Source organism: Salmo trutta, chromosome 30, assembly GCF_901001165.1.
Source record: "Salmo trutta chromosome 30, fSalTru1.1, whole genome shotgun sequence".
NCBI classification, from domain to species: Eukaryota; Metazoa; Chordata; class Actinopteri; order Salmoniformes; family Salmonidae; genus Salmo; species Salmo trutta.
Window position 1 is genome coordinate 36,602,652 of NC_042986.1, and position 26,774 is coordinate 36,629,425.

General features: G+C 46.1%; 1 protein-coding gene across 2 annotated transcripts in view; it reads right to left on the reverse strand.

Annotated features, from left to right (window-relative positions):
- The window catches only part of LOC115168594 (rho GTPase-activating protein 39), a 135,139-nt gene that overhangs the window by 92,885 nt on the left and 15,480 nt on the right, over positions 1-26,774 (reverse strand). For both annotated transcript variants that reach the window (XM_029724000.1, XM_029724001.1), the window contains exon 2: positions 1,516-1,956. In XM_029724000.1, coding sequence (XP_029579860.1) covers positions 1,516-1,956 — 441 coding nt within the window. The remainder of the gene's footprint in view (positions 1-1,515; positions 1,957-26,774) is intronic.

Below are 26,774 nucleotides of genomic sequence, written 5' to 3' on the forward strand. Positions count from 1 at the left end.
GCCTGGTTGTTATATAACCAAACAGCTGCCTGGTTGTTATATAGCCAAACAGCTGCCTGGTTGTTACATAGCCAAACAGCTGCCTGGTTGTTATATAGCCAAACAGCTGCCTGGTTGTTATATAGCCAAACAGCTGCCTGGTTGTTATATAGCCAAACAGCTGCCTGGTTGTTATATAGCCAAACAGCTGCCTGGTTGTTATATAGCCAAACTGCTGCCTGGTTGTTATATAGCCAAACAGCTGCCTGGTTGTTATATAGCCAAACAGCTGCCTGGTTGTTATATAGCCAAACAGCTGCCTGGTTGTTATATAGCCAAACTGCTGCCTGGTTGTTATATAGCCAAACAGCTGCCTGGTTGTTATATAGCCAAACAGCTGCCTGGTTGTTATATAGCCAAACAGCTGCCTGGTTGTTATATAGCCAAACAGCTGCCTGGTTGTTATATAGCCAAACTGCTGCCTGGTTGTTATATAGCCAAACAGCTGCCTGGTTGTCAGATAGCCAAACAGCTGCCTGGTTGTTATATAGCCAAACAGCTGCCTGGTTGTTATATAGCCAAACAGCTGCCTGGTTGTTATATAGCCAATCAGCTGCCTGGTTGTTATATAGCCAAACAGCTGCCTGGTTGTTATATATCCAAACAGCTGCCTGGTTGTTATATAGCCAAACAGCTGCCTGGTTGTTATATAGCCAAACAGCTGCCTGGTTGTTATATAGCAAAACAGCTGCCTGGTTGTTATATATCCAAACAGCTGCCTGGTTGTTATATAGCCAAACAGCTGCCTGGTTGTCAGATAGCCAAACAGCTGCCTGGTTGTTATATAGCCAAACAGCTGCCTGGTTGTTATATATCCAAACAGCTGCCTGGTTGTCAGATAGCCAAACTGCTGCCTGGTTGTTATATAACCAAACAGCTGCCTGGTTGTTATATATCCAAACAGCTGCCTGGTTGTTATATAGCCAAACAGCTGCCTGGTTGTCAGATAGCCAAACAGCTGCCTGGTTGTTATATAGCCAAACAGCTGCCTGGTTGTTATATAGCCAAACAGCTGCCTGGTTGTTATATATCCAAACAGCTGCCTGGTTGTCAGATAGCCAAACAGCTGCCTGGTTGTTATATAGCCAAACAGCTGCCTGGTTGTCAGATAGCCAAACAGCTGCCTGGTTGTTATATAGCCAAACAGCTGCCTGGTTGTTATATAGCCAAACAGCTGCCTGGTTGTTATATATCCAAACAGCTGCCTGGTTGTCAGATAGCCAAACAGCTGCCTGGTTGTTATATAGCCAAACAGCTGCCTGGTTATAAAAATAATGCATCTGTAGATGAACGAGGAGATAAGCCTGGACCCAATTTACTGACACTGGGTTCCATCCAGCTGCAGAGTCAGCCTTCCTGGAAGCAACAGCAGAGAAGCTTATAGGAGGAATCCCTCAACTACACAAGAGTTGATACTGTAATTAGGTTTAAGTCGGGCTAGTAAATAATATCTTTATGTTTTGGCAGAAAGGTTACCTGGGGGTGGCGTTCCTGTTCTCCAGGCTGTCACAGAGGCCCTTAGAGGGGGTGGACCTCCCGCTGCTGTCAGGGTCCTGGGCGGGGGGCATAGGGTAGGCCTGGTTAAGTAGGGCTGTGCGGCGGCCCTCCCCTCCTCCTCCCCCTCTCTGGGGCTTGATGGGGCCCCTCAGACCCGTCTCAGAGCTCCTCTTCATGGCCTGTAGCTGGGCCAGGGGCACGATGTCGCAGGCCTGGGGCCGGTGCCACACCGTCTGCTGACTAGCACTGTTGTAGTAGTAGAAGCGTTTGTTGTGGCTGTCAAACAGCTCCCACCACTGGCTGCCATCGGACTGGCGCACGGCGGCGCCTGCTGGGGGCTCCCAACCACACTCCCCCGAGGCCAGGTTCACGTACATGCGCTCCTGCGAGCGTGGCTCCAAGATCTCCACCCAGTCACAGCTAGAGAGAGGAGAGAGGGGAGATATGGGAAATATAGTCAAGCTCTGGAAGACTGTACTCTATATGACAGACATTCTAAAAATAGGTCTAAGTTTTTTTTCTTCTTTTTTTCCTGGAAAATCACTGATGATGACTAATAGTTTTGATCAGTTACGCGAGCACGGACATAAGAGCCAGTAAAAGTGACCCAGGATTAAACATAGATTACATCCGCAGTTGGCTGAGGGATTGAAGTAAGTGGAGAACGAGGGCCTAGTGGACAGAGAGGCAGGGGGAGCTGGGGCTGCTGCCCACTGGGGGTTCTCTCTGGGCCCAGCTCCCAGGCTCTAATCTACTCAAGGAGAGGCCAAACAAAGGAGCCAGGCGAGAGAGATCGAGCTGGTTCTGGGGCTCTGTTCACAAACACAAACTGACCCCACAGAGCCCCAGGACAGCAACACAATTAGACCCAACTGAATCATGAGAAAACAAAAAGATAACTATTTGACACACTAGAAAGAATCAACCAAAAACCAGAGCAAACTGGAATGTTATTTGGCCCTAAACAGAGAGTACATAGTGGCAGAATACCTGACCACTGTGACTGACCCCAAATTAACAAAATCCTTGACTATGTGCAGACTCAGTGAGTATGGCCTTGCTATTGAGAAAAGCCGCCGTAGGAAGACCTGGCTCTCAAGAGAAGACAGGCTATGTGCACACTGCCCACAAAATGAGTTGGAAACTGAGCTGCACTTCCTAAACAACTGCCAAATGTATGACCATCTTAGAGACACATATTTTTCACAGATTACACAGACCCACAAAGAATATGAAAACAAATTAGACAGCAGCCAGATTTGTGACTCGTTGCCATGAGAAAAGGGCAACCAGTTGGGAACAAACAACATCGTAAATACAGCCAATATTTATCTGTTTATGTATCTTCCTCTACTATTTGTACTCCAACTATCTGCACATTACTAAGAGAGAGAGAGAGCTAGAGAGAGACAGAGGCAGAGACAGAGAGAGAGACAGAGGCAGAGACAGAGATAGAGGCAGAGACAGAGAGAGACAGAGAGAGAGAGAGAGAGAGAGAGAGAGGAGACAGAGAGAGAGAGAGAGAGAGAGAGGAATACAATCATAGCTACATACTCATACCACATGTACATCAGCACAAAATAAAAGGTTCAACAGTACACACCCAACTACATACTAAGGAGCTTTCCACCCACCCACCCAGCCACCCACCCACCCACCCACACACCCACACACACACCCACCCACCCACCCACCCAGCCAGACACACACCCACACACACACCCACCCACCCAGCCACCCACACACCCACACACACACCCACCCACCCACCCAGCCAGACACACACACACACACACACACACACACACACACACACACACACACACCCACCCACCCAGCCAGACACAGACACACACACACACCCACCCAGACACACACCCACCCACCCAGCCAGACACAGACACACACCCACACACACACCCACACACACACACACACACACACACACACACACACACACACACACACACACACACACACACACACACACACACGTTAAAACCTGTCAGTAAAGAACACAAGACTCACAAAGGGAACAACTGGATGATCACCCACCACTCAGCTAAGACCTCTGGGAAATGGTAAAAGCACAAAGACACACTTTGATGTGAAAAGGTGTAACAAATCCATGACACTTTCTAATTATTCTTAGACATAAAATCAACCTCCATTTTTTGCACAACAGCACTTTCTCCCACTGTCCTGAGTTTCCTCCCCAAACATCATGACATGGTCTCTGAAATGGAAGCTACACTGCTATCTTAGTGTTCAGACTATCAGGTCACACTGACTTACACACTTAAACACACTATCGGAGGATTCCTACTTCTGGATGGTCCACTGAACGCTAAGAAAGCCCTGCAGTCCTGAGGTACTGTATGTCCTGTTGCCGTTTTGGCTTAACTTATGTCTTTCTAGGAAGAATCCTCTCGTCCCTACACAACCTGTCCAAAACCTTGTCCGACGTGTCTCATAATTCACACCTACCTGTCCCAAATCCAAGAGTCTCACCTCCAGCTACAATGACAGTTCTGATCCAGAGCGTTGCTGTGAAGGAGTGTGTGTGTGTGTGTGTGTGTGTGGTCAGTCATTCTCCTTCCTGTCAACCCACTCTCCAATCTCCACTATTGACTAAAGAGGAGTCTCCCTCTCTCTGGAGACACTGGTGCCTCTCAGCAGTCACCTCTATTTCTGTCAGACACCCAGGGTGACCACAGGCCACTGACCCCATGTCACATGACAAGTTGACCAGGACAGGAATAGAGCATGTTTGGGGAAGTGCACGTGTGTGTGTTCGTTTATGTGTTTTGGCTCCCGAGTGGCGCAGCGGTCACTCCATCTCCGTGCTAGAGGCATCACTACAAACCCTGGTTCGATTCCAGGCTGTATCACAACTGGCCGTGATTGGGAGTCCCATAGGGCAGTGCACAATCAGGGTGGCGCACAATTGGCCCAGCGTCGACCAGTTAGGGTTTGGCCGGGGTAGGCCGTCATTGTAAATAAGAATTTGTTCTTAACTGACTTGCCTAGTTAAATAAAAGTAAAATAACTAAAAAGAAACAATCCTACTGAGATCAAACCTGAATCAGAAATCTCCTCAGAAGTAAATCTGTGGTCCAGCTGGTGGCTCAGCCCCTGGTAGAGAGCTAATACTGTACATCAACCCCACTCTAGTACCACACATAGCACTGTCATGTACTGCCCAGACCCCCACCTGACTGAGAAAGAGAAGGAGAAACGCTGATCTCTTACCACTCAGGCCTCTGGCTCCCCTGTCTTTGAAAGACTGTCCTTGTCCGCATGTCACCCACAGCTAGCATAGTAGCTGACTGACTCTGTGTGCTGCTCCCTGTCCTCTCACCCCAACTCCCCAGTAATCCAGGGCTCCCAGCCACAGGCCTGCTTTTGTCCCTCTCAATAACGCTGACTAGACCATGCTATAAAGCTCTGTCCTGGCGGTCACTGCATCAAATCCCACCAGCCAGGACCATGAAGATACTAACGCCTCAGGGCTTACACTACACAACATGACACAGACACACACACAGAGGGAGAACCCGTACAGTGGAGAGCAAACCAACAATGCTGTTCTGTTGTGACTCCCAGCGCCTGAGAGAGAGAAACACTTCCAACTAGGTCATGGCTAGAAGGGATCCAAACCCTTTTCTTAACCTTAACCTAATTATCCTAACCTGCTACGTTAATTCTCCTACCCTACTACGTTAATTCTCCTACCCTACTACGTTAATTCTCCTACCCTACTACGTTAATTCTCCTACCCTACTACGTTAATTCTCCTACCCTACTACGTTAATTCTCCTAACCTGCTACGTTAATTCTCCTAACCTACTACGTTAATTATCCTACCCTACTACGTTAATTCTCCTAACCTGCTACGTTAATTCTCCTAACCTGCTACGTTAATTCTCCTAACCTACTACGTTAATTCTCCTAACCTGCTACGTTAATTCTCCTAACCTGCTACGTTAATTCTCCTAACCTGCTACGTTAATTCTCCTAACCTACTACGTTAATTCTCCTAACCTGCTACGTTAATTCTCCTAACCTGCTACGTTAATTATCCTAACCTACTACATTAATTCTCCTAACCTGCTACGTTAATTCTCCTAACCTGATATGAAAAAGTAAAATCTGATGTTAATTTGACAAGAGCTGGACCCCTTCTAGCCATGACCTTCGAACTGGACTATGACCAACCAACTCACTGATACCTGACCTCAGAGAACTGAGAAACAGCAGAAAATGTATGTCTGCCTGCCTGCCTGCCTATCTATTTGCCTGCCTGCCTGCCTGTCTGCTTGCCTGCCTGCCTGTCTGCCTGCCTGCCTGCCTGCCTGCCTGCCTGTCTGCCTGCCTGTCTGCTTGCCTGCCTGCCTGTCTGCTTGCCTGCCTGTCTGCTTGCCAGCCTGCCTGCCTGCCTGCCTGTCTGTCTGTCTGTCTGTCTGTCTGTCTGTCTGTCTGTCTGTGTCTCTCTCTCTCTGTCTGTCAGCCTGTCTGTCTCTGTCATTCTGTCTGTCTGTCAGCCTGTCTGTCTGTCAGCATGTCTGTCTGTCTGTCTCTCTCTCTGTCTGTGTCTCTCGCTCTCTCTCAGTCTGTCTGTCAGCCTGTCTGTCTGATCTCTCTGTCTGTCAGCCTGTCTGTCTGTCAGTCTCTCTCTCAGTCTGTCTGTCTGTCTGTCAGCCTATCTCTCTCTCAGTCTGTCTGTCTGTCTGTCTGTCTGTCTGTCTGTCTCTCTCTGTCTGTCTGTCAGCCTGTCGGTCTCTCTCTCTCTCTGTCTGTCTGTCTGTCTGTCTGTCTGTCTGTCTGTCTGTCTGTCAGCCTGTCTGTCTGTGGAAACTGACTGGAGATATAAAGAAAGAGACATAATATGATTGATAGTGTAACATTCCATGCTACTCATGCTCTCACAGTTGTCTTCTGTTATTGTACCCTAGAGGCTTTGCAGAACATAACTTCCTGTGTCTGTGGCAGGGAGAAGTTTCACTTTATCTTAACAACACTGTAGCATACACACTGCCAGATGTTTCAATGCTGGTATTTTTTCCCAGGCTTTTTCGCAAATTCACCTGCCGTTTGGTACTTGGGACAGTTTTGGTATAATCTCTAACTTCCTAGTTGTGCCAAACATGTGACATCAACCTGACCTTTGAACAAAGAGGGTTGCCTGTATGTCTCTTTGACAGGTGAGTCTTCAGAAACACGCCCAGACTGGACCTGAGGTTGACACAGCTTTCACAAGGACAGGGATATGCACAGAGACCTTTCAGGGGCCAGGTGCTCAAACTGAAAAAAGATTGACATCGTGGGCTATCAGCTGATCATTGATGGTGATGATTGATGTAAATCTGCTAGTCAGCTAGCTCATTTTTTAAAAACTAATTGTGATTTATCTTCATTGCTCTTCAATAATTGCTTCATAATGAAATATTAATTAGCTTCTAACTCAAGATAGACACTGAGTGTACAAAACATTAGGAACACCTGCTCTTTCCATGACATAGACTGACCAGGTGAATCCAGGTGAAAGCTATGATCCCTTATTGATGGTAGTAGATGCCAGGCGCACCGGTTTGAGTGTGTAAAGAACTGCAACGCTGCTGGGTTTTTGACGCTCAACAGTTTCCCTTGTGTATCAGGAATGGTCCAGCACCCAAAGGACATCCAGCCAACTTGACACAACTGTGGGAAGCATTGGAGTCAACATGGGCCAGCATCCCTGTGGAAAGTTTTCGACACCTTGTAGAGTCCATGCCCCGACGAACTGAGGCTGTTCTGAGAGGGGTGCAACAAAATATTAGGAAGGTGATCCTCATGTTTTGTACCCTCAGAGTATGGCTGGCTGGCTAGTGGCTCCGGTGGATATTTCTGGTGGTTATTGAGAGTCTAGATGACCTGTGTTGCTGCTGCCGACTGAGGAAGGCATGAAGTTGGGTCAGGGCGAGGGTCATCGATGCAGCTGCTCCTGTCTGACTTTTTGCCTCTCTCTGCTGCGCGTGCCAGCCAACCAGACCGAATATTGATGATGATGTAAATCAAGTGTTATCAAGTGCTAATCAATAGTTATGCTGATTTGGCTGTTGATATTTAAACTATGTAGTTAGCTACACACACTCGACCTGTTCACCACATCTCAAGACATGCATTTTTGGGTACCGGGGCGAACGCTGTACAAGTTAGACTAGGAAAAAGATCAATGGGTTCAGAACAATGACAAAACGTTATACAAAAAACTGTAATTGTACCACCAGGATGGAAAAGGGCCATGCACGAGGCATGCCTGCACGAGGAGCAGGGCTTAATTTAGATAGGGAGGGACAGACAGGGGGAATGAGAGAGAGACATTCAGCTACTCACACAATCCTATTGCAAGGAGGTTGTCAATAGCTCCGCAGACGAGTAAGTAAATGCTGTGCAGTCACTGCATGCGAGTCAGGATAAAGAACACATTTTACATTTTAGTCATTTAGCAGACGCTCTTATCCAGAGCGACTTACAGTAGTGAATGCACACATTTTTTTTCTTTTTTTTTTCTCCGTACTGGTCCCCCATGAGAATCAAACCCACAACCCTGGTGTTGCAAACACCATGCTCTACCAACTGAGCCACACAGGACAATCACTCTCCTCCATGAGCTGAATCCACTTGTGTGCAATCTAATTAAAGAGAAACATCATGCTGTGAAGACAGAACTTGAACCGAAGTTTGATTTGGTTTATAAATGTCACGAGGACAGTCTGTCTGTCTGTCTGTCTGTCTGTCTGTCTGTCTGTCTGTCTGTCTCTCTCTCTCTCTCTTTCTATATATATATATATATACTGCTCAAAAAAATAAAGGGAACACTTAAACAACACATCCTAGATCTGAATGAAAGAAATCATCTTATTAAATACATTTTTCTTTACATAGTTGAATGTGCTGACAACAAAATCACACAAAAATAATCAATGGAAATCCAATTTATCAACCCATGGAGGTCTGGATTTGGAGTCACACTCAAAATTAAAGTGGAAAACCACACTACAGGCTGATCCAACTTTGATGTAATGTCCTTAAAACAAGTCAAAATGAGGCTCAGTAGTGTGTGTGGCCTCCACGTGCCTGTATGACCTCCCTACAACACCTGGGCATGCTCCTGATGAGGTGGCGGATGGTCTCCTGAGGGATCTCCTCCCAGACCTGGACTAAAGCATCCGCCAACTCCTGGACAGTCTGTGGTGCAACGTGGCGTTGGTGGATGGAGCGAGACATGATGTCCCAGATGTACTCAATTGGATTCAGGTCTGGGGAACGGGCGGGCCAGTCCATAGCATCAATGCCTTCCTCCTGCAGGAACTGCTGACACACTCCAGTCACATGAGGTCTAGCATTGGCTTGCATTAGGAGGAACCCAGGGCCAACCGCACCAGCATATGGTCTCACAAGGGGTCTGAGGATCTCATCTCGGTACCTAATGGCAGTCAGGCTACCTCTGGCGAGCACATGGAGGGCTGTGCGGCCCCCCAAAGAAATGCCACCCCACACCATGACTGACCCACCGCCAAACCGGTCATGCTGGAGGATGTTGCAGGCAGCAGAACGTTCTCCACGGCGTCTCCAGACTCTGTCACGTCTGTCACGTGCTCAGTGTGAACCTGCTTTCATCTGTGAAGAGCACAGGGCGCCAGTGGCGAATTTGCCAATCTTGGTGTTCTCTGGCAAATGCCAAACGTCCTGCACGGTGTTGGGCTGTAAGCACAACCCCCACCTGTGGACGTCGGGCCCTCATACCACCCTCATGGAGTCTGTTTCTGACCGTTTGAGCAGACACATGCACATTTGTGGCCTGCTGGAGGTCATTTTGCAGGGCTCTGGCAGTGCTTCTCCTGCTCCTCCTTGCACAAAGGCGGAGGTAGCGGTCCTGCTGCTGGGTTGTTGCCCTCCTACGGCCTCCTCCACGTCTCCTGATGTACTGGCCTGTCTCCTGGTAGCGCCTCCATGCTCTGGACACTACGCTGACAGACACAGCAAACCTTCTTGCCACAGCTCGCATTGATGTGCCATCCTGGATGAGCTGCACTACCTGAGCCACTTGTGTGGGTTGTAGACTCCGTCTCATGCTACCACTAGAGTGAAAGCACCGCCAGCATTCAAAAGTGACCAAAACATCAGCCAGGAAGCAATGGAACTGAGAAGTGGTCTGTGGACCCCACCTGCAGAACCACTCCTTTATTGGGGGTGTCTTGCTAATTGCCTATAATTTCGCCCTGTTGTCTATTCCATTTTGTCAATCAGTGTTGCTTCCTAAGTGGACAGTTTGATTTCACAGAAGTGTGATTGACTTGGAGTTACATTGTGTTGTTTAAGTGTTCCCTTTATTTTTTTGAGCAGTGTATATATATACATGTAATTCAAATGGATTTATTGGCATGGGAAACATGTTTACAGAGCCAAAGCAAGTAAAATAGACAATAAACAAAAGTGAAATAAACCAATCAGAAATGAACAGTAAACATTACACTCACAAAAGTTTCAAAAGAACACTGTAAAAAAACACTTAGTTTTTGGGGGGGTATCTGTACTTTACTTTACTATTTATATTTTTGACAACTTTTACTTTTACTCCACTACGTTCTTTAAGAAAATTATGTACTTTTTACTCCATATATTTTCCCTGAGACCCAAAAGAACTCGTTACATGTTGAATGCTTAGCAGGACAGGAAAATGGTCTAATTCACACACTTATCAAGAGAACATCCCTGGTCATCCCTACTGCCTCTGATCTGGTGGACTTCCTAAACACATGCTTCATTTGTAAATGATGTCTGAGTGTTGGAGTGTGCCCCTGGCTATCTGTAAATGATGTCTGAGTGTTGGAGCTTGCCCCTGGCTATCTGTAAATGATGTCTGAGTGTTGGAGCTTGCCCCTGGCTATCCGTAAAATAAAAAAACAACAAGAAAATGATGCCGTCTGGTTTGAAATGGTCTTTGAAATTATTTATACTTCTACTTTTGATACTTAAGTATATTTTATCAATTACAGTTACTTTTGATGCTTAAGTAGATGTAAAACCAAATACTTTTAGACTTTTACTCAAGTAGTATTTTACTGGGTGACTTTCCCTTTTACTTGAGTCATTTTCTATTAAGGTACATTTACTTTTACTCAAGTATGATTGTTGGGCCCTTTTTCCATCACTGCAAAAGAATAGAGACATTTCACATGTTATTCAATGTTGTAACATTTGTGCAAATAGTTAAAGTACAAAAAAGGAAAATAAATAAACATAAATATGGGTTGTATTTACAATGGTGTTTGTTCTTCACTGTGATGGCACAGTGAAGAATTGGTATTTCACCCAATAGATTATATGGGAGTTTGTCAAAATTGGATTTGTTTTCGAATTCTTTGTGGGTCTGTGTATATATCTCTGTCTCTAACACACACACACACACACACACACACACACACACACACACACACACACACACACACACACACACACACACACACACACACACACACACACACACACACACACACACTCAGCTGCCGACTGAAGCACAGATCAGCGATCACTTGAGTCATCTCCCGTGTGAGTGGTCGGGGGAACAACGCTTAAAAAACACTGTGGAACAAACAGAAGCCTCCTGGTGCAGCCCAAAGAAATCAACAGACAAACAAACACAGTCGTAAACTCCTCCCTGCTCACCACCATCCCTTCAAACAGCTGGCAGCAGCCCCAGAACAACACAGCGTTCGTTCGGTATATAACTTCCAAGCAGCAATGTAACGTGGGATACTGTTTTTTCCATTGGTTCTTTCTTTTGGGCCTTGCATGGGATCTGTAAGGCTCAGGAAGAGTCTATAAGGCTCAGTAAGGATATTTAAGGCTATGTAAGGCTCAGTAAGGATCTGTAAGGCTCTGTAAGGTTATTTAAGGCTATGTAAGGCTTAGTAAGGATCTGTAAGGCTCAGTAAGGGTCTGTAAGGCTCTGTAGGGCTCAGTAAGGATCCGTAAGGCTCTGTAGGGCTCAGTAAGGATCTGTAAGGCTCTGTAGGGCTCAGTAAGGGTCTGTAAGGCTCAGTAAGGGTCTGTAAGGCTCAGTAAGGATCTGTAAGGCTCTGTAAGGATGAGGAAGAGAGGGCAGAGGAGGAGAGGGCAGGGGAGAGGAAGAGAGAGGACGGGAAGGCAGGGCAGGGGAGGATAGGGGAGATGGGAGGAGGGCAGGGAAGAGGAGGAGAGGGCAGGGGAGAGGAAAAGAGGGCAGGGGAGGGGAGGAGATGGGAGAGGAGAAGAGGGCAGGGAAGAGGAGGAGAGAGCAGGGGAGAGGAGAAGAGGGCAGGGAAGAAGAGGAGAGGGCAGGGGAGAGGAAGAGAGGGGAGGGCAGGGGAGAGGAGAGGAAGAGAGGGCAGGGTGAGGAAGAGAGGGCAGGGGAGAGGAAGAGAGGGCAGGGGAGAGGAAGAGAGGGCAGGGGAGAGGAAGAGAGGGCAGGGGAGAGGACAAGAGGGCAGGGGAGAGGAAGAGAGAGTAGGGGACAGGAAGAGAGGGCAGGAGAGAGGATGAGAGGGCAGGGGAGAGGAAGAGAGGGCAGGGGAGAGGAAGAGAGGGCAGGGGAGAGGAAGAGAGGGCAGGGGAGAGGACAAGAGGGCAGAGAGAGGAAGAGAGGGCAGGGGAGAGGAAGAGAGGGCAGGGGAGAGGACAAGAGGGCAGGGGAGAGGAAGAGAGAGCAGGGGAGAGGGGGAGAGGGCAGGGGAGAGGACAAGAGGGCAGGGGAGAGGAAGAGAGGGCAAGGGAGAGGACAAGAGGGCAGGGGAGAGGAAGAGAGAGCAGGGGACAGGACAAGAGGGCAGGAGAGAGGATGAGAGGGCAGGGGAGAGGAAGAGAGGGCAGGGAAGAGGACAAGATGGCAGGGGAGAGGAAGAGAGGGCAGGGGAGAGGAAGAGAGGGCAGGGGAGAGGACAAAAGGGCAGGGGAGAGGACAAGAGGGCAGGCAGAGGAAGAGAGGGAAGGGGAGAGGAAGAGAGGGCAGGGGAGAGGACAAAAGGGCAGGGGAGAGGAAGAGAGGGCAGGGGAGAGGAAGAGAGAGCAGGGGACAGGAAGAGAGGGCAGGAGAGAGGATGAGAGGGCAGGGGAGAGGAAGAGAGGGCAGGGGAGAGGAAGAGAGGGCAGGGCAGGGGAGGAGTGTGTGTGTGTGTATGTGTGTGTGTGTGTGTGTGTGTGTGTGCACACGTTTTACTATACTTCTGAGTACCAGAAGTTCTCACAAGAATAGTAAACAAACCAAAATTATGAGAAGTGAGAAGAAAGTTAGAAACAAAGAGAAAGGGAGAGGGAAACTGAGAGTTGGAGAGATGGAGAGATGGAGAGGGGAGATGGAGGGATGGAGTGATGAAGAGGGGGAGATGGAGAGATGAAGAGGGGGAGATGGAGAGATGGAGAGGGGGAGATGGAGAGGGGAGATGGAGGGATGGAGTGATGAAGAGGGGGAGATGGAGAAATGAAGAGGGGGAGATGGAGAGACGGAGAGGGGGAGATGGAGAGGGGGAGATGGAGAGATGAAGAGGGGGAGATGGAGAGACAGAGAGGGGGAGATGGAGAGGGGAGATGGAGGGATGCAGTGATGAAGAGGGGGAGATGGAGAGATGAAGAGGGGGAGATGGAGAGACGGAGAGGGGGAGATGGAGAGATGGAGAGATGAAGAGGGGGAGATGGAGAGACGGAGAGGGGGAGATGGAGATGGAGAGGGGGAGAGATGGAGAGGGGGAGATGGAGAGATGGAGATGGAGAGGGGGAGATGGAGAGACGGAGAGGGGGAGATGGAGATGGAGAGGGGGAGAGATGGAGAGGGGGAGATGGAGAGATGGAGATGGAGAGGGGGAGAGATGGAGAGGGGGAGATGGAGAGATGGAGATGGAGAGGGGGAGATGGAGAGATGGAGAGGGGGAGATGGAGAGATGGAGATGGAGAGATGGAGAGGGGGAGATGGAGAGATGGAGATGGAGAGGGGGAGAGACACAAGAAAAGGGAAACAAGTGAAGGACAAACTCCACTGTAAATACAACCCATATTTATGTTTATTTATTTTCCATGTTGTACTTTAACTATTTGCACATCGTTGCAACACTGTATATAGACATAATATGACATTTGAAATGTCTCTATTTGTTTATTATTTATTTTCTGTTTATTTCACTTTAGTTTTTTTCTATTTGATTTGCTTTGGCAATGTTAACACGTTTCCCATGCCAATAAAGCCCTTTGAATGGAATTGGAGAACCTGAAACTGAGCACATGTTTCTGAACACAGGGTCTGGTCAGACACGAGAGTCTCCTCTCCTCCGGAGCTCTTGGCTTGTGTCTCCAGGCTGCCAACAAAGGGTGAAAATTAGCGTTCTGCCCATGCCAGGCTGCCTATACCATCCTGGGCTCACACCCAACTTCCACTGGAGCTTCACAAAATGGCCAACGAGACACATTGTTAGCCAAGCTGGCAGGGACACCATGCCATCACCACCACCACGCTCCAAATCTGGGCCCCCATAGCTGGGTTCTCTTTTGTGTGCCACAGGATGAAATACTAGATCTGAGGTTTGGCCACTTCAGTAGGGCTTTAGTGCTATCCTGAATACTGGGGCTTCTTTAGACTCTGGAAAATAGCTCAGCTCACCTGAAACCCCCCTCAATTAAGTTCAATTCAATTCAAAGGGCTTTATTGGCATGGGAAACATATGTTAGAAAATAAATGTCAATCTCAACTCTCTCTCGCTCGCTCGCTCTCTCTCTCAATTCAATTCAAAGGGCAAAAGATCTAGGTGCTACTGTAGGACCTCCTTGGTTGGTGACAGAAGCACCAGATCATCAGCAAACAGTAGACATTTGACTTCAGATTCTAGTAGGGTGAGGCCGGGTGCTGCAGACTGCTCTAGTGCCCTCGCCAATTTGTTGATATATACATGTATGTTGAAGAGGGTGGGGCTCCAGCTGCATCCCTGTCTCACACCACGCCCTGTGGAAAGAAATGTTTGTCTCCACTTCTGTGGATTGTGGTAATCAGTCCTTGGTTCCAAATATTGGGGAAGATGCCAGAGCTGAGGATGATGTTAAAGAGTTTAAGCCAATAGGAATTTGTGGTCATTATATTTTATCATTTCATTTAGGATGCCATCAACACCACAGGCCTTTTTAGGTTAGAGGGTTTATATTTTGTCCTGTACTTCATTCAGTGTAATTGGAGAATCCAGTGGGTTCTGGTAGTCTTTACTAGTTGATTATAATATTTGTAATTGATCATGTATATGTTTTAGCTGTTTGTTCTTTGTTATAGAGCCAAAAAGATTGTAGAAGTGGTTTATCCATACATCTCCCTTTTGGATAGATAACTCTTCATGTTGTGGTTTGTTTTGTTTGTTCCAATTTCTCCAGAATTGTTTAGATTCTATGGATTTTTCCATTACATTGAGCTGATTTCTGATGTGCTGTACCTTCTTTTTCCGTAGTGTATTTCTGTATTGTTTTAGTGATTCACCATAGTGAAGGTGTAGACTCAGGTTTTCTGGGTCTCTATGTTTTTGGTTGGATATGTTTCTCAATTTCTTTCTTAAGTTTTTGCATTCTTCATGAAACCATTTGTCATTGATTTAAATGTTCTTAGTTTGTCTGCTTGACATTTTTAGATTTGATAGGGATGCTGGAAGGTCAAATATACTGTTTAGGCTTTCTACTGACAAGTTTACACCTTCACTATTACAATGAAATATTTTGTCCAGGAAGTTGTCTAAAACGGATTGAATTAGTTGTTGCCTAATTGTCTTTTGGTAGGTTTCCACACTACTTTACTTCCATCTATAGCATTTCTTAATATTGTGCAGTTCATTTGGATTTGATATCTCTTGATTGAGTATTGCTCTGTTCAAGTGATTTTGCTGTGATCTGATAGGGGTGTCAGTGGGCTGACTGTGAACGCTCTGAGAGACACTGGGTTGAGGTCAGTGATAAGGTAGTCTACAGTACTACTGCCAAGGGATGAATTGTAGGTGTACCTACCATAGGAGTCTCTTCGAAGCCTACCACTGACTATGTACCGACCCAGCATGCAACAGAGCTGCAGGAGTTGGTTGTTTTGTGATACACTACCGGTCAAAAGTTTTAGAACACCTACTTTTTCTTTATCTTTACTATTTTCTACATTGTAGAATTTCTACATCAAAACTATGAAATAACACATGTGGAATCATGTAGTAAACAAAAAAGTGTTAAACAAATCAAATATATTTTATATTTGAGAGTCTTCAAATAGCCACCCTTTGCCTTGATGACAGCCTTGCACACTCTTGGCATTCTCTCAACCAGCTTCACCTAGAATGCTTTTCCAAATCAAATCAAATCAAATTGTATTTGTCACATACACATGGTTAGCAGATGTTAATGCAAGTGCAGCGAAATGCTTGTCTTGAAGGAGTTCCCACATATGCTGAGCACTTGTTGGCTGCTTTTCCTTCATTCTGCGGTCCAACTCATCCCAAACCATCTCAATTTGGTTGAGGTTGGGTGATTGTGGAGGACAGGTCATCTGATGCAGCACTCAATCACTCTCCTTCTTAGTAAAATAGGGGGTGAGGGGACAGGGCTAATGGGTCTGGGGTGAGGGGAGGGGGTGTGGGGCAGGGGGAGGTGGTCATGTGGCCACAGCAACAGGGCTCACCTGTTCTCCTTTTACAGAGTAAATAAACATGGAAGCCTGGACTCACACATGGCTCACTGTGGTGGCATAAACACACACACACACACACACACACACACACACACACACACACACACACACACACACACACACACACACACACACACACACACACACACACACACACACACACACACACACACACACACACAATCTGGTCCAGCTCAGCCAACATGGGCTGCAGCTCTGCAAGTAATTAACCTGATAGGCTTTGTCTGTTCTGCTTAGCCTGCTGAAAAACAATATGTCTGTCTGATTACTCATACACACAAGACTCTGCTCAGGACAAATATCTGTTCCTCCTCTCACCCGTGTCCCAGTCATCACAGCAGGCGAAAGGACTGTTGCTGTTCATATAGGCCAGAACAGGAAAGGACAGGACAGGAAGCCCTGGACCAACTTCCTGTTATTAAGGTAGAGAGATATTGAGGAGACAAGCAATCAAACAGGAGTAACACTAATATCCTTCCACTGTAACTCTCTCCATGTCTCCCTGCTCAGACAGACACATCCTGATGAGTACATACACCCAGCGCATTGTCCAAAGTGCTGTCTGTCTTAAAGGGGGTTTCAGCCTGGCTCTGCCACAGTATATAATCATTACTATATTAACAACATTATCTTTTTTATCATATACATCACAATTATTCAAACCACAAGCTAGAACCCTGTTCAAACCCTATCAGTGGTCTTTGTACTCTGCCATCTAAGCATGGAGCCTCCCCTTGCCACTTCCCCACCCACCTACACAGGCCTTAACATAGTCTACGTCACACTTCATGTACACGTCTCTTTCTCTCTCTTCCTCTCTCTCCCTCTCTTTCTCTCTCTTCCTCTCTCTCCCTCAGCATTGACACTCACATCTAAAAAAACTCAAAGAGGTTTTACCTTACTGCCGTCCGAGAGGAATTGCCAACACGGATAGAGATCTTTAGTCTATGTGAGAGCATGCATATGGGTGTGTACAGGGTCTGTCCAATGTTTGAACCACTTTGGCCTGCCAAGCTGGGGAGAGTGAGTCTCACTGGCCAATGTCCACTTTAGCATTGCATAGTCATGAGTAAGGTTGAGATAGCTTCACGTTTACTTGGAGCATTCCCAGGTTTCAGTACAAAGGCTCTCTGAGAGCCAAACCACTGCTAAAGAGCACTAAATCTCTCAACACTCTGACTCAAAGCTCTGTGAGACGCTCTGAGGTAACAAGCACAGGACCATACTGCTCTCTCAGACTGGCTCTCTACTGTGTGTCTGTCTGTGGTAGTGTCTACAGCTCTGACTCTATGTCTCTGTTAGGGATTTACTCTACCTGTCTCTCTCGCTCCCTGCTCTCTCTCTCTCTCTGTTTGTCTCTCTCTCTCACAGACACAAATATAGTCAATCAGCCTCTCAAATAAAATAAAATAGTATTTGTCACATAATATAGAAAATAATAACACGAGGAATAAGTAACTGAGGTAGATACAGTACATACAGAGCCGTGGAAAAGGATTTGCCACCTTTCTAATTTTCGCTACTTTTGCATATTTTTATACTGAATATTATCAGATCTTCAACCAAAACCTAATATTAGATAAAGGGAACCAGAGTGAACAAATAACACAACAATTACATAATTATTTCATTTATTTCATAAACAAAGGTATGCAACACCCAATGTTCGCGTGTGAGAAATAATTGCCTCGTTACACTCAATAACTGGTTGTTCCACCTTTAGCTGCAAATGACTGCAGTCAAACACTTCCTGTAGTTGGTGATCAGTCTCTCACGTCGTTGTGGATGAATTTTGGCCCACTCTTCCATGCAGAACTGCTTTAACTCAGCGACATTTGTGGGTTGTCAAGCATGAACGGCTCGTTTCAAGTCCTGCCACAACATCTCAATTGGGATTTGGTCTGGACTTTGACTAGGCCATTCCAAAATGTCAAATTTGTTGCTTTTTAGCCATTTTCATGTGTGTTTTGGATCATTGTCTTGCTGCATGACCCAGCTGCACATCATTTACATTTTACATTTTAGTCATTTAGCAGACGCTCTTATCCAGAGCGACTTACAGTAGTGAATGCATACATTTCAGACATTTCATAAAAAAATTGTCCCCGTACTGGTCCTCCGTGGGAATCAAACCCACAACCCTGGTGGGGGTTTGGGTGGATGGCCTGACATTCTCCTGTAGAATTCTCTGAAACAGAGCAGAATTCATGGTTCTTTCTATTAAGGCAAGTCGTCCAGGTCCTGAGGAAGCAAAGCATCCAAAACCATCACACTACCACCACCATGCTTGAGGTTCTTACTGTGGAATGCAGTGTTTGGTTTTCACCAGGCATAATGGGACTCATGTCGTCCAAAAAGTTACACTTTTTAATAATCTATCCATTGAACATTCTTCCAGAAGTCTTGATGATCATCCAGGTGCTTCCAGAAATTTTTGGGCCAAAAAAAAATTCATAGCGATGTGAGAGACTGATCAACAACTACAGGAAGTATTTGGTTGGAGTCATTGCAGCTAAAAGTGGAACAACCAGTTATTGAGTGTAAGGGGCCTGCACAGCTGGAAATGCAAAGTTGTAGTGTATTTGAGGTTTTAAAAGTATTCTAATGTTTGTAATTTCAACTTTGAAATGTCAGACTTGATTTGCCATAACTAAAAATGTATCAACCCCAACAAAAATGTTAACATTAATTACATCCACATAATAATTTACATGTCCTGTTGTTGCAGTAATATTTTCCTGCTGTAGCAAACTGGCTCAAATTAAGATCCTACATTTGGGCTATCGAGTGGCGCAGCAGTCTATGGCACTGCATCTCAGTGCAAGAGGCATCACTATTAGAGGTCGACAGATTAATCGGAATGGCCGATTAATTAGGGCCGATTTCAAGTTTTCATAACAATCGTATTTTTGGCCGCTATTTTTTATTTTTTTTTCTTCCTTTATTTAACTAGGCAAGTCAGTTAAGAACACATTCTTATTTACAATGACGGCCTAGGAACGGTGGGTTAACTGCAGTGTTCAGGGGCAGAACAACAGATTTTTACCTTGTCAGCTCAGGGATTCAATCTTGCAACCTTACGGTTAACTAGTCCAACGCTCTAACCACCTGCTTTACATTGCACTCCACGAGGAGCTTGCCTGTTACGCGAATGCAGTAAGAAGCCAAGGTAAGTTGCTAGCTAGCATTAAACTTATCTTATAAAAAACAATCAATCAATCATAATCACTAGTTAACTACACATGGTTGATGATATTACTAGTTTATCTAGCCTGTCTTGCGTTGCATATAATCGCTTAGGTACACGTTGCTCCAACCATAAACATCAATGCCTTTCTTAAAATCAATACACAAGTATATATTTTTAAAACTGCATATTTAGTTAATATTGCCTGCTAACATGAATTTCTTTTAACTAGGGAAAATGTGTCACTTCTCTTGCAAACAGAGTCAGGGTATATGCAGCAGTTTGGGCCTCCTGGCTCGTTGCGAACTGTGAAGACTATTTCTTCCTAACAAAGACAGCCGACTTCGCCAAACGGGAGATGATTTAACAAAAGCGCATTTGCGAAACAAGCACAATCGTTGCACGACTGTACCTAACCATAAACATCAATGCCTTTCTTAAAATCAATACACAGAAGTATATATTTTTAAACCTGCATATTTAGCTAAAAGAAATCCATGTTAGCAGGCAATATTAACCAGGTGAAATTGTGTCATTTTGCATTCATTGCACGCAGAATCAGGGTATATGCAACAGTTTGGGCCGCCTGGCTCGTTGCGAACTAATTTGCCAGAATTTTACGTAATTATGACATAACATTGAAGGTTGTGCAATGTAACAGGAATAACGTTTTGTTTTCGAGATGATAGTTTCCGGATTCGACCATATTAATGACCTACGGCTCGTATTTCTGTGTGTTATTATGTTATAATTAAGTCTATGATTTGATAGAGCATTCTGACTGAGCGATGGTAGGCAGCAGCAGGCTCATAAGCATTCAGTCAAACAGCCCTTCACAATGCATTGCGCTGTTTATGACTTCAAGCCTGTCAACTCCCAAGATTAGGCTGGTGTAACCGATGTGAAATGGCTAGCTAGTTAGCGGGTGCGCGCTAATAGCGTTTCAAACGTCACTCGCTCTGAGACTTGGAGTAGTTGTTCCCCTTGCTCTACATGGGTAACGCTGCTTTGAGGGTGGCTGTTGTCAATGTGTTCCTGGTTCGAGCCCAGGTAGGAGCGAGGAGAGGGACGGAAGCTATACTGTTACACTGGCAATACTAAAGTGCCTATAAGAACATCCAATAGTCAAAGGTATATGAAATACAAATGGTATAGAGAGAAATAGTCCTATAATTCCTATAATAACTACAACCTAAAACTTCTTACCTGGGAATGTTGAAGACTCATGTTAAAAGGAACCACCAGCTTTCATATGTTCTCATGTTCTGAGCAAGGCACTTAAACGTTAGCTTTTTTACATGGCACATATTGCACTTTTACTTTCTTCTCCAACACTTTGTTTTTGCATTATTTAAACCAAATTAAACATGTTTCATTATTTATTTGAGGCTAAATTGATTTTATTGATGTATTATATTAAGTTAAAATAAGTGTTCATTCAGTATTGTTGTAATTGTCATTATTACAAATACATTTTTTTTAATAAAAATCGGCCGAATAATCGGCATCGGCCCTTTTTGGGCCTCCAATAATCGGCATCGGCGTTGAAAAATCATATTCGGTCGACCTCTAGGCACTATAGTACCTGGTTTGAATCCAGGCTGTATCACATTCGACTGTGATTGGGAGTTCCATAGGGCGGCGCACAATTGGCCCAGCACCGTTGGGGTTTGGCCGGAGTAGGCCGTCGTTGTAAATAAGAATTTGTTCTTAACTGATTTGCCTAGTTAAATAAAGGTAAAATAAATCAAATAAACATCTGTATCGGTAGGGGTAAAGCGACTAGGCAACAGGGTAGAAATCTCTGTTAGGGATTTCTCTACCAGACTCTATTGCTCTCCCCTCTCTCACAAACACAGTCAATTAACTTCTCAAAAGGCATGTGTTTGTCAAACACTGTGAGCTATTTGTGTAGACTACTGAGTCTGTGTATGGGAGTGTGTTAACGTGTGTGTGTGGCAAAGGCGCAGTGATTTACGAGTAGCAACCTGTTTCTTGTAAAACAAATGTAAGGGCAAAAGACATCCTTGGCCTGAGTGATACTAGACTAAGCTAAAGAGGGAAGAATGCTACTGCCTGGTGAAATAGATCTGTTGTTATCACTCTCACCACAATGACAAGTTCTGATATGAACACTACTCTGCCAAAAAGCCTTGTGCAGCGGCTCACCAAACAGTTCATCTTCTAGTGAGCTCACATTCTTAGCAACTCAGCAAAACACAGAGTACATACGGCTAAACACAGAGTACATACTGCTAAACACAGGGTACATACCGCTAAATACAGAGTACATACTGCTAAACACAGAGTACATACTGCTAAACAGAGTACATACTGCTAAACACGGAGTACATACTGCTAAACACAGAGTACATATCGCTAAACACGGAGTACATAATGCTCAACACGGAGTACATAACGCTAAACACAGAGTACATACCGCTAAACACAGAGTATATACTGCTAAACACAGAGTACATACTGCTAAACACAGAGTACATACCGCTAAACACAGAGAACATACCGTACTGCTAAACACGGAGTACATAATGCTAAACACAGAGTAGATACCGCTAAACAGAGTACATACCGCTAAACACAGAGTACATACCGCTAAAGCCTATAAATCAGTTACTTTATCCTGTACTGTGTACTCTCTCTCGCTCTCTGTCTTTCTTTGGCTCCCCTTGCTCTCTCTCTCCTTCTTTCTTTGGCTCCCCTCTCTCCTTTCCTTGGCTCCTCTCTTTCTCTCGGTCCTGCAGAGTGTAGCCTCCTTCCCCTGCATTCCTCCTGTGACAGTTTTTCCCAATTGTTTACCCACTACAACTGGCCATGAGGCACAATGACCCAAAACTGTAACTCATTTAGCAGAACCAATACTACTGCCACATGTTTTGTTTACACTCAGATTGCAATTTGGCAAAACACAACACACAATTCTCTATCTTTGGCACAACCTTCACAACTAAAATCTCTTGTGTTCAAATGAAAAGCAACACTGTTCAACAAGCTAAGATCAATTACCAATTGATCACTTTCACTCTTCACATGTTCAAACACTAATCGTGTACATGTTCACTTTGCAATCAAACCTTAGGTATGGATAAAAAGGCTATGGGTGAGTACTCCTGTGTTTGGAGAACAACGGAAGCAAACTTGGCAGAGAGAGGTGGAGGTGGAGGTAGAGGTGGATGAAGAGGTGGATGTAGAGGTGGATGTAGAGCTGGATGTGGAGGTGGATGTAGAGGTGGAGGTGGATGTAGAGGTGGATGTAGAGGTGGAGGTAGAGGTGGATGTAGAGGTAGAGGTGGATGTAGAGGTGGATGTAGAGGTGGAGGTGGATGTAGAGGTGGATGTAGAGGTGGAGGTGGATGTAGAGGTGGAGGTAGAGGTGGATGTAGAGGTGGATGTGGAGGTGGATGTAGAGGTGGATGTAGAGGTGGATGTAAAGGTGGAGGTGGATGTAGAGGTGGAGGTAGAGGTGGATGTAGAGGTGGATGTAAAGGTGGAGGTGGATGTAGAGGTGGATGTAGAGGTGGAGGTAGAGGTGGAGGTAGAGGTGGATGTGGAGGTGGAGGTAGAGGTGGATGTAGAGGTGGATGTAGAGGTGGATGTGGAGGTGGATGTAGAGGTGGATGTGGAGGTGGATGTAGAGGTGGAGGTGGTGGTGGATGTAGAGGTGGAGGTAGAGGTGGATGTAGAGGTGGATGTAGAGGTGGATGTGGAGGTGGATGTAGAGGTGGAGGTAGAGGTGGATCTGGAGGTGGATGTAGAGGTGGATGTGGAGGTAGATGTAGAGGTGGATGTGGATGTAGAGGTGGAGGTAGAGGAAGAGGTGGATGTAGAGGTGGATGTAGAGGTGGAAGTGGATATAGAGGTGGATGTAGAGGTGGAGGTAGAGGTGGATGTAGAGCTGGATGTGGAGGTGGATGTAGAGGTGGATGTAGAGGTAGAGGTGGATGTAGAGGTGGATGTAGAGGTGGATGTAGAGGTGGAGGTGGATGTAGAGGTGGATGTAGAGGTGGAGGTAGAGGTAGAGGTGGATGTAGAGGTGGATGTAGAGGTGGAGGTAGAGGTGGATGTAGAGGTGGAGGTGGATGTAGAGGTGGATGTAGAGGTGGATGTAGAGGTGGAGGTGGATGTAGAGGTGGATGTAGAGGTGGAGGTAGAGGTGGATGTAGAGGTGGAGGTGGATGTAGAGGTGGATGTAGAGGTGGAGGTAGAGGTGGATGTAGAGGTGGATGTGGAGGTGGATGTAGAGGTGGAGGTAGAGGTGGATGTAGAGGTGGATGTAAAGGTGGAGGTGGATGTAGAGGTGGAGGTAGAGGTGGATGTAGAGGTGGAGGTAGAGGTGGAGGTAGAGGTGGATGTGGAGGTGGATGTAGAGGTGGAGGTGGTGGTGGATGTAGAGGTGGAGGTAGAGGTGGATGTAGAGGTGGATGTAGAGGTGGATGTGGAGGTGGATGTAGAGGTGGAGGTAGAGGTGGATCTGGAGGTGGATGTAGAGGTGGATGTGGAGGTAGATGTAGAGGTGGATGTGGATGTAGAGGTGGAGGTAGAGGAAGAGGTGGATGTAGAGGTGGATGTAGAGGTGGAAGTGGATATAGAGGTGGATGTAGAGGTGGAGGTAGAGGTGGATGTAGAGCTGGATGTGGAGGTGGATGTAGAGGTGGATGTAGAGGTAGAGGTGGATGTAGAGGTGGATGTAGAGGTGGAGGTGGATGTAGAGGTGGAGGTAGAGGTGGATGTAGAGGTAGAGGTGGATGTAGAGGTGGATGTAGAGGTGGAGGTAGAGGTGGATGTAGAGGTGGAGGTGGATGTAGAGGTGGATGTAGAGGTGGATGTAGAGGTGGAGGTGGATGTAGAGGTGGATGTAGAGGTGGAGGTAGAGGTGGATGTAGAGGTGGATGTAGAGGTGGAGGTAGAGGTGGATGTAGAGGTGGATGTGGAGGTGGATGCAGAGGTGGAGGTAGAGGTGGATGTAGAGGTGGATGTAAAGGTGGAGGTGGATGTAGAGGTGGAGGTAGAGGTGGATGTAGAGGTGGAGGTAGAGGTGGAGGTAGAGGTGGATGTGGAGGTGGATGTAGAGGTGGAGGTGGTGGTGGATGTAGAGGTGGAGGTAGAGGTGGATGTAGAGGTGGATGTAGAGGTGGAGGTGGAGGTGGATGTAGAGGTGGAGGTAGAGGTGGATCTGGAGGTGGATGTAGAGGTGGATGTGGAGGTAGATGTAGAGGTGGATGTGGATGTAGAGGTGGAGGTAGAGGAAGAGGTGGATGTAGAGGTGGATGTAGAGGTGGAAGTGGATATAGAGGTGGATGTAGAGGTGGAGGTAGAGGTGGATGTAGAGGTGGAGGTAGAGGTGGATGTGGAGGTAGATGTAGAGGTAGATGTGGATGTAGAGGTGGAGGTGGAGGTAGAGGTGGATGTAGAGGTGGATGTGGAGGTGGATGTAGAGGTAGAGGTGGATGTAGAGATGGATGTAGAGGTGGATGTAGAGGTGGATGTAGAGGTGGATGTAGAGGTGGATGTAGAGGTGGATGTGGAGGTGGATGTGGAGGTGGATTTAGAGGTGAATGTAGAGGTGGAGGTGGATGTGGAGATGGATGTAGAGGTGGATGTAGAGGTGGCGGTGGATGTAGAGGTAGAGACGGATGTAGAGGTGGATGTAGAGGTGGATGTAGAGGTGTAGGTGGAGGTGGCTGTAGAGGTGGAGGTGGAGGTGGAGATGAAGGAAGACCAAAAACAAGGAGAGTAATCTCCAATGAAATGTGGGTAACTGTGGTGGACCATGTGGTCAACCATGGTTTGACCTTGAGAGAGGCTGTTACAGTGAAGCGGCCCAATCTGAGCCGCTTCACTGTAACATCCATCATCCGGACGTTCCAAAATGAGAAGAGGTTTGTACTGCAGACATTGGACCTCTCTAGTACTTTTACTACTTGACAGTTGTACAACATAAAGCACAGTAAAGACTGTAGATTCCAATAGATACTGGAAGGGGAAACAAAGTCAATGGTTCATGTATTACTGTATGGAGGAAACTGGGAGCTATACTACTCTGTAACATGTTTATCTTGTATACTGTATTACTGTAGTGTTTACTGTACTGTATGGAGGAAACTGGGAGCTATACTACTCTGTAACATGTTTATCTTGTATACTGTATTACTGTAGTGTTTACTGTACTGTATGGAGGAAACTGGGAGCTATACTACTCTGTAACATGTTTATCTTGTATACTGTATTACTGTAGTGTTTACTGTACTGTATGGAGGAAACTCTCTTTCTCTCTCTCACCCTGCCTCAATCTATGTCTCTCCCTCTCTCACCCTGCCTCTCTCTCAACCTCTCTCTCTCTCTCACCCTGCCTCAATCTCTCTCTCTCACCCTGGCTCTCTGTCTCCCTCTCTCTATTTCACCCTGTCTCTCTCTGTCTCAATTCAATTCAATTCAAGGGGCTTTATTGGCATGGGAAACATATGTTAACATTGCCAAAGCAAGTGAAATAAATAATAATATCTCTCTCTCTCTCTCTCCCTCACCCTGCCTCAATCTCTCTCTCTCTCTCTCTCTCTCTCTCACCCTGTCTCCCTCTCTCTCTCACCCTGCCTCTCTCTCTCTCTCTCTCTCTCACCCTGCCTCAATCTCTCTCCCCCTTCCTCAATCTCTCTCTCTCACCCTGCCTCTCTCTCTCTCTCCCTCTCTCACCCTGCCTCTCTCTCTCTCTCCCTCTCTCACCCTCTCTCTCTCTCTAACGGTGTGTTCAAAACACATCTCTGATGAAGACATAGGTTTGTTGGGAACTTACATCTTGTTCTAAATATGACACTCTGTCTGTCACTATTGGCCTCAACAAACAGACGAACTGCAGCAACATGTTTCCTGGCTAGGAGGAGCAACAGCCTTAATCACGTACTGTCTTTGCACTATGTGTTTATGTGGAATAGCGTTGTTATTGTTGGAGGGTAGAGCTCATGGAATAAAGCATCCATCCAGTAGCCAACAAAATCTCCCGTGGCCAAACTACATGCCAATTTCCATTGCAGAGTACATCATTGCCTATATTTATGCTATAGAAGATTGAACTATGTATAATTGTTGGAAAGCCGTGCGGTATGAAAGACAGTTATGGAGAGGCTTGTGTTTCAGTGTTTATATCGAGCTTGGGCTACATCAACCAGAGAAACCAGAATGACGGTTATAGGAGGGAATATCTCCTCAAGGTCAGTGGTCAAGATCCTGTCAGGATGCCAATACTGCTGTGCTGTTGAGTCACACACACGCGCGCAGGCACGTACGTACACACACACACACACA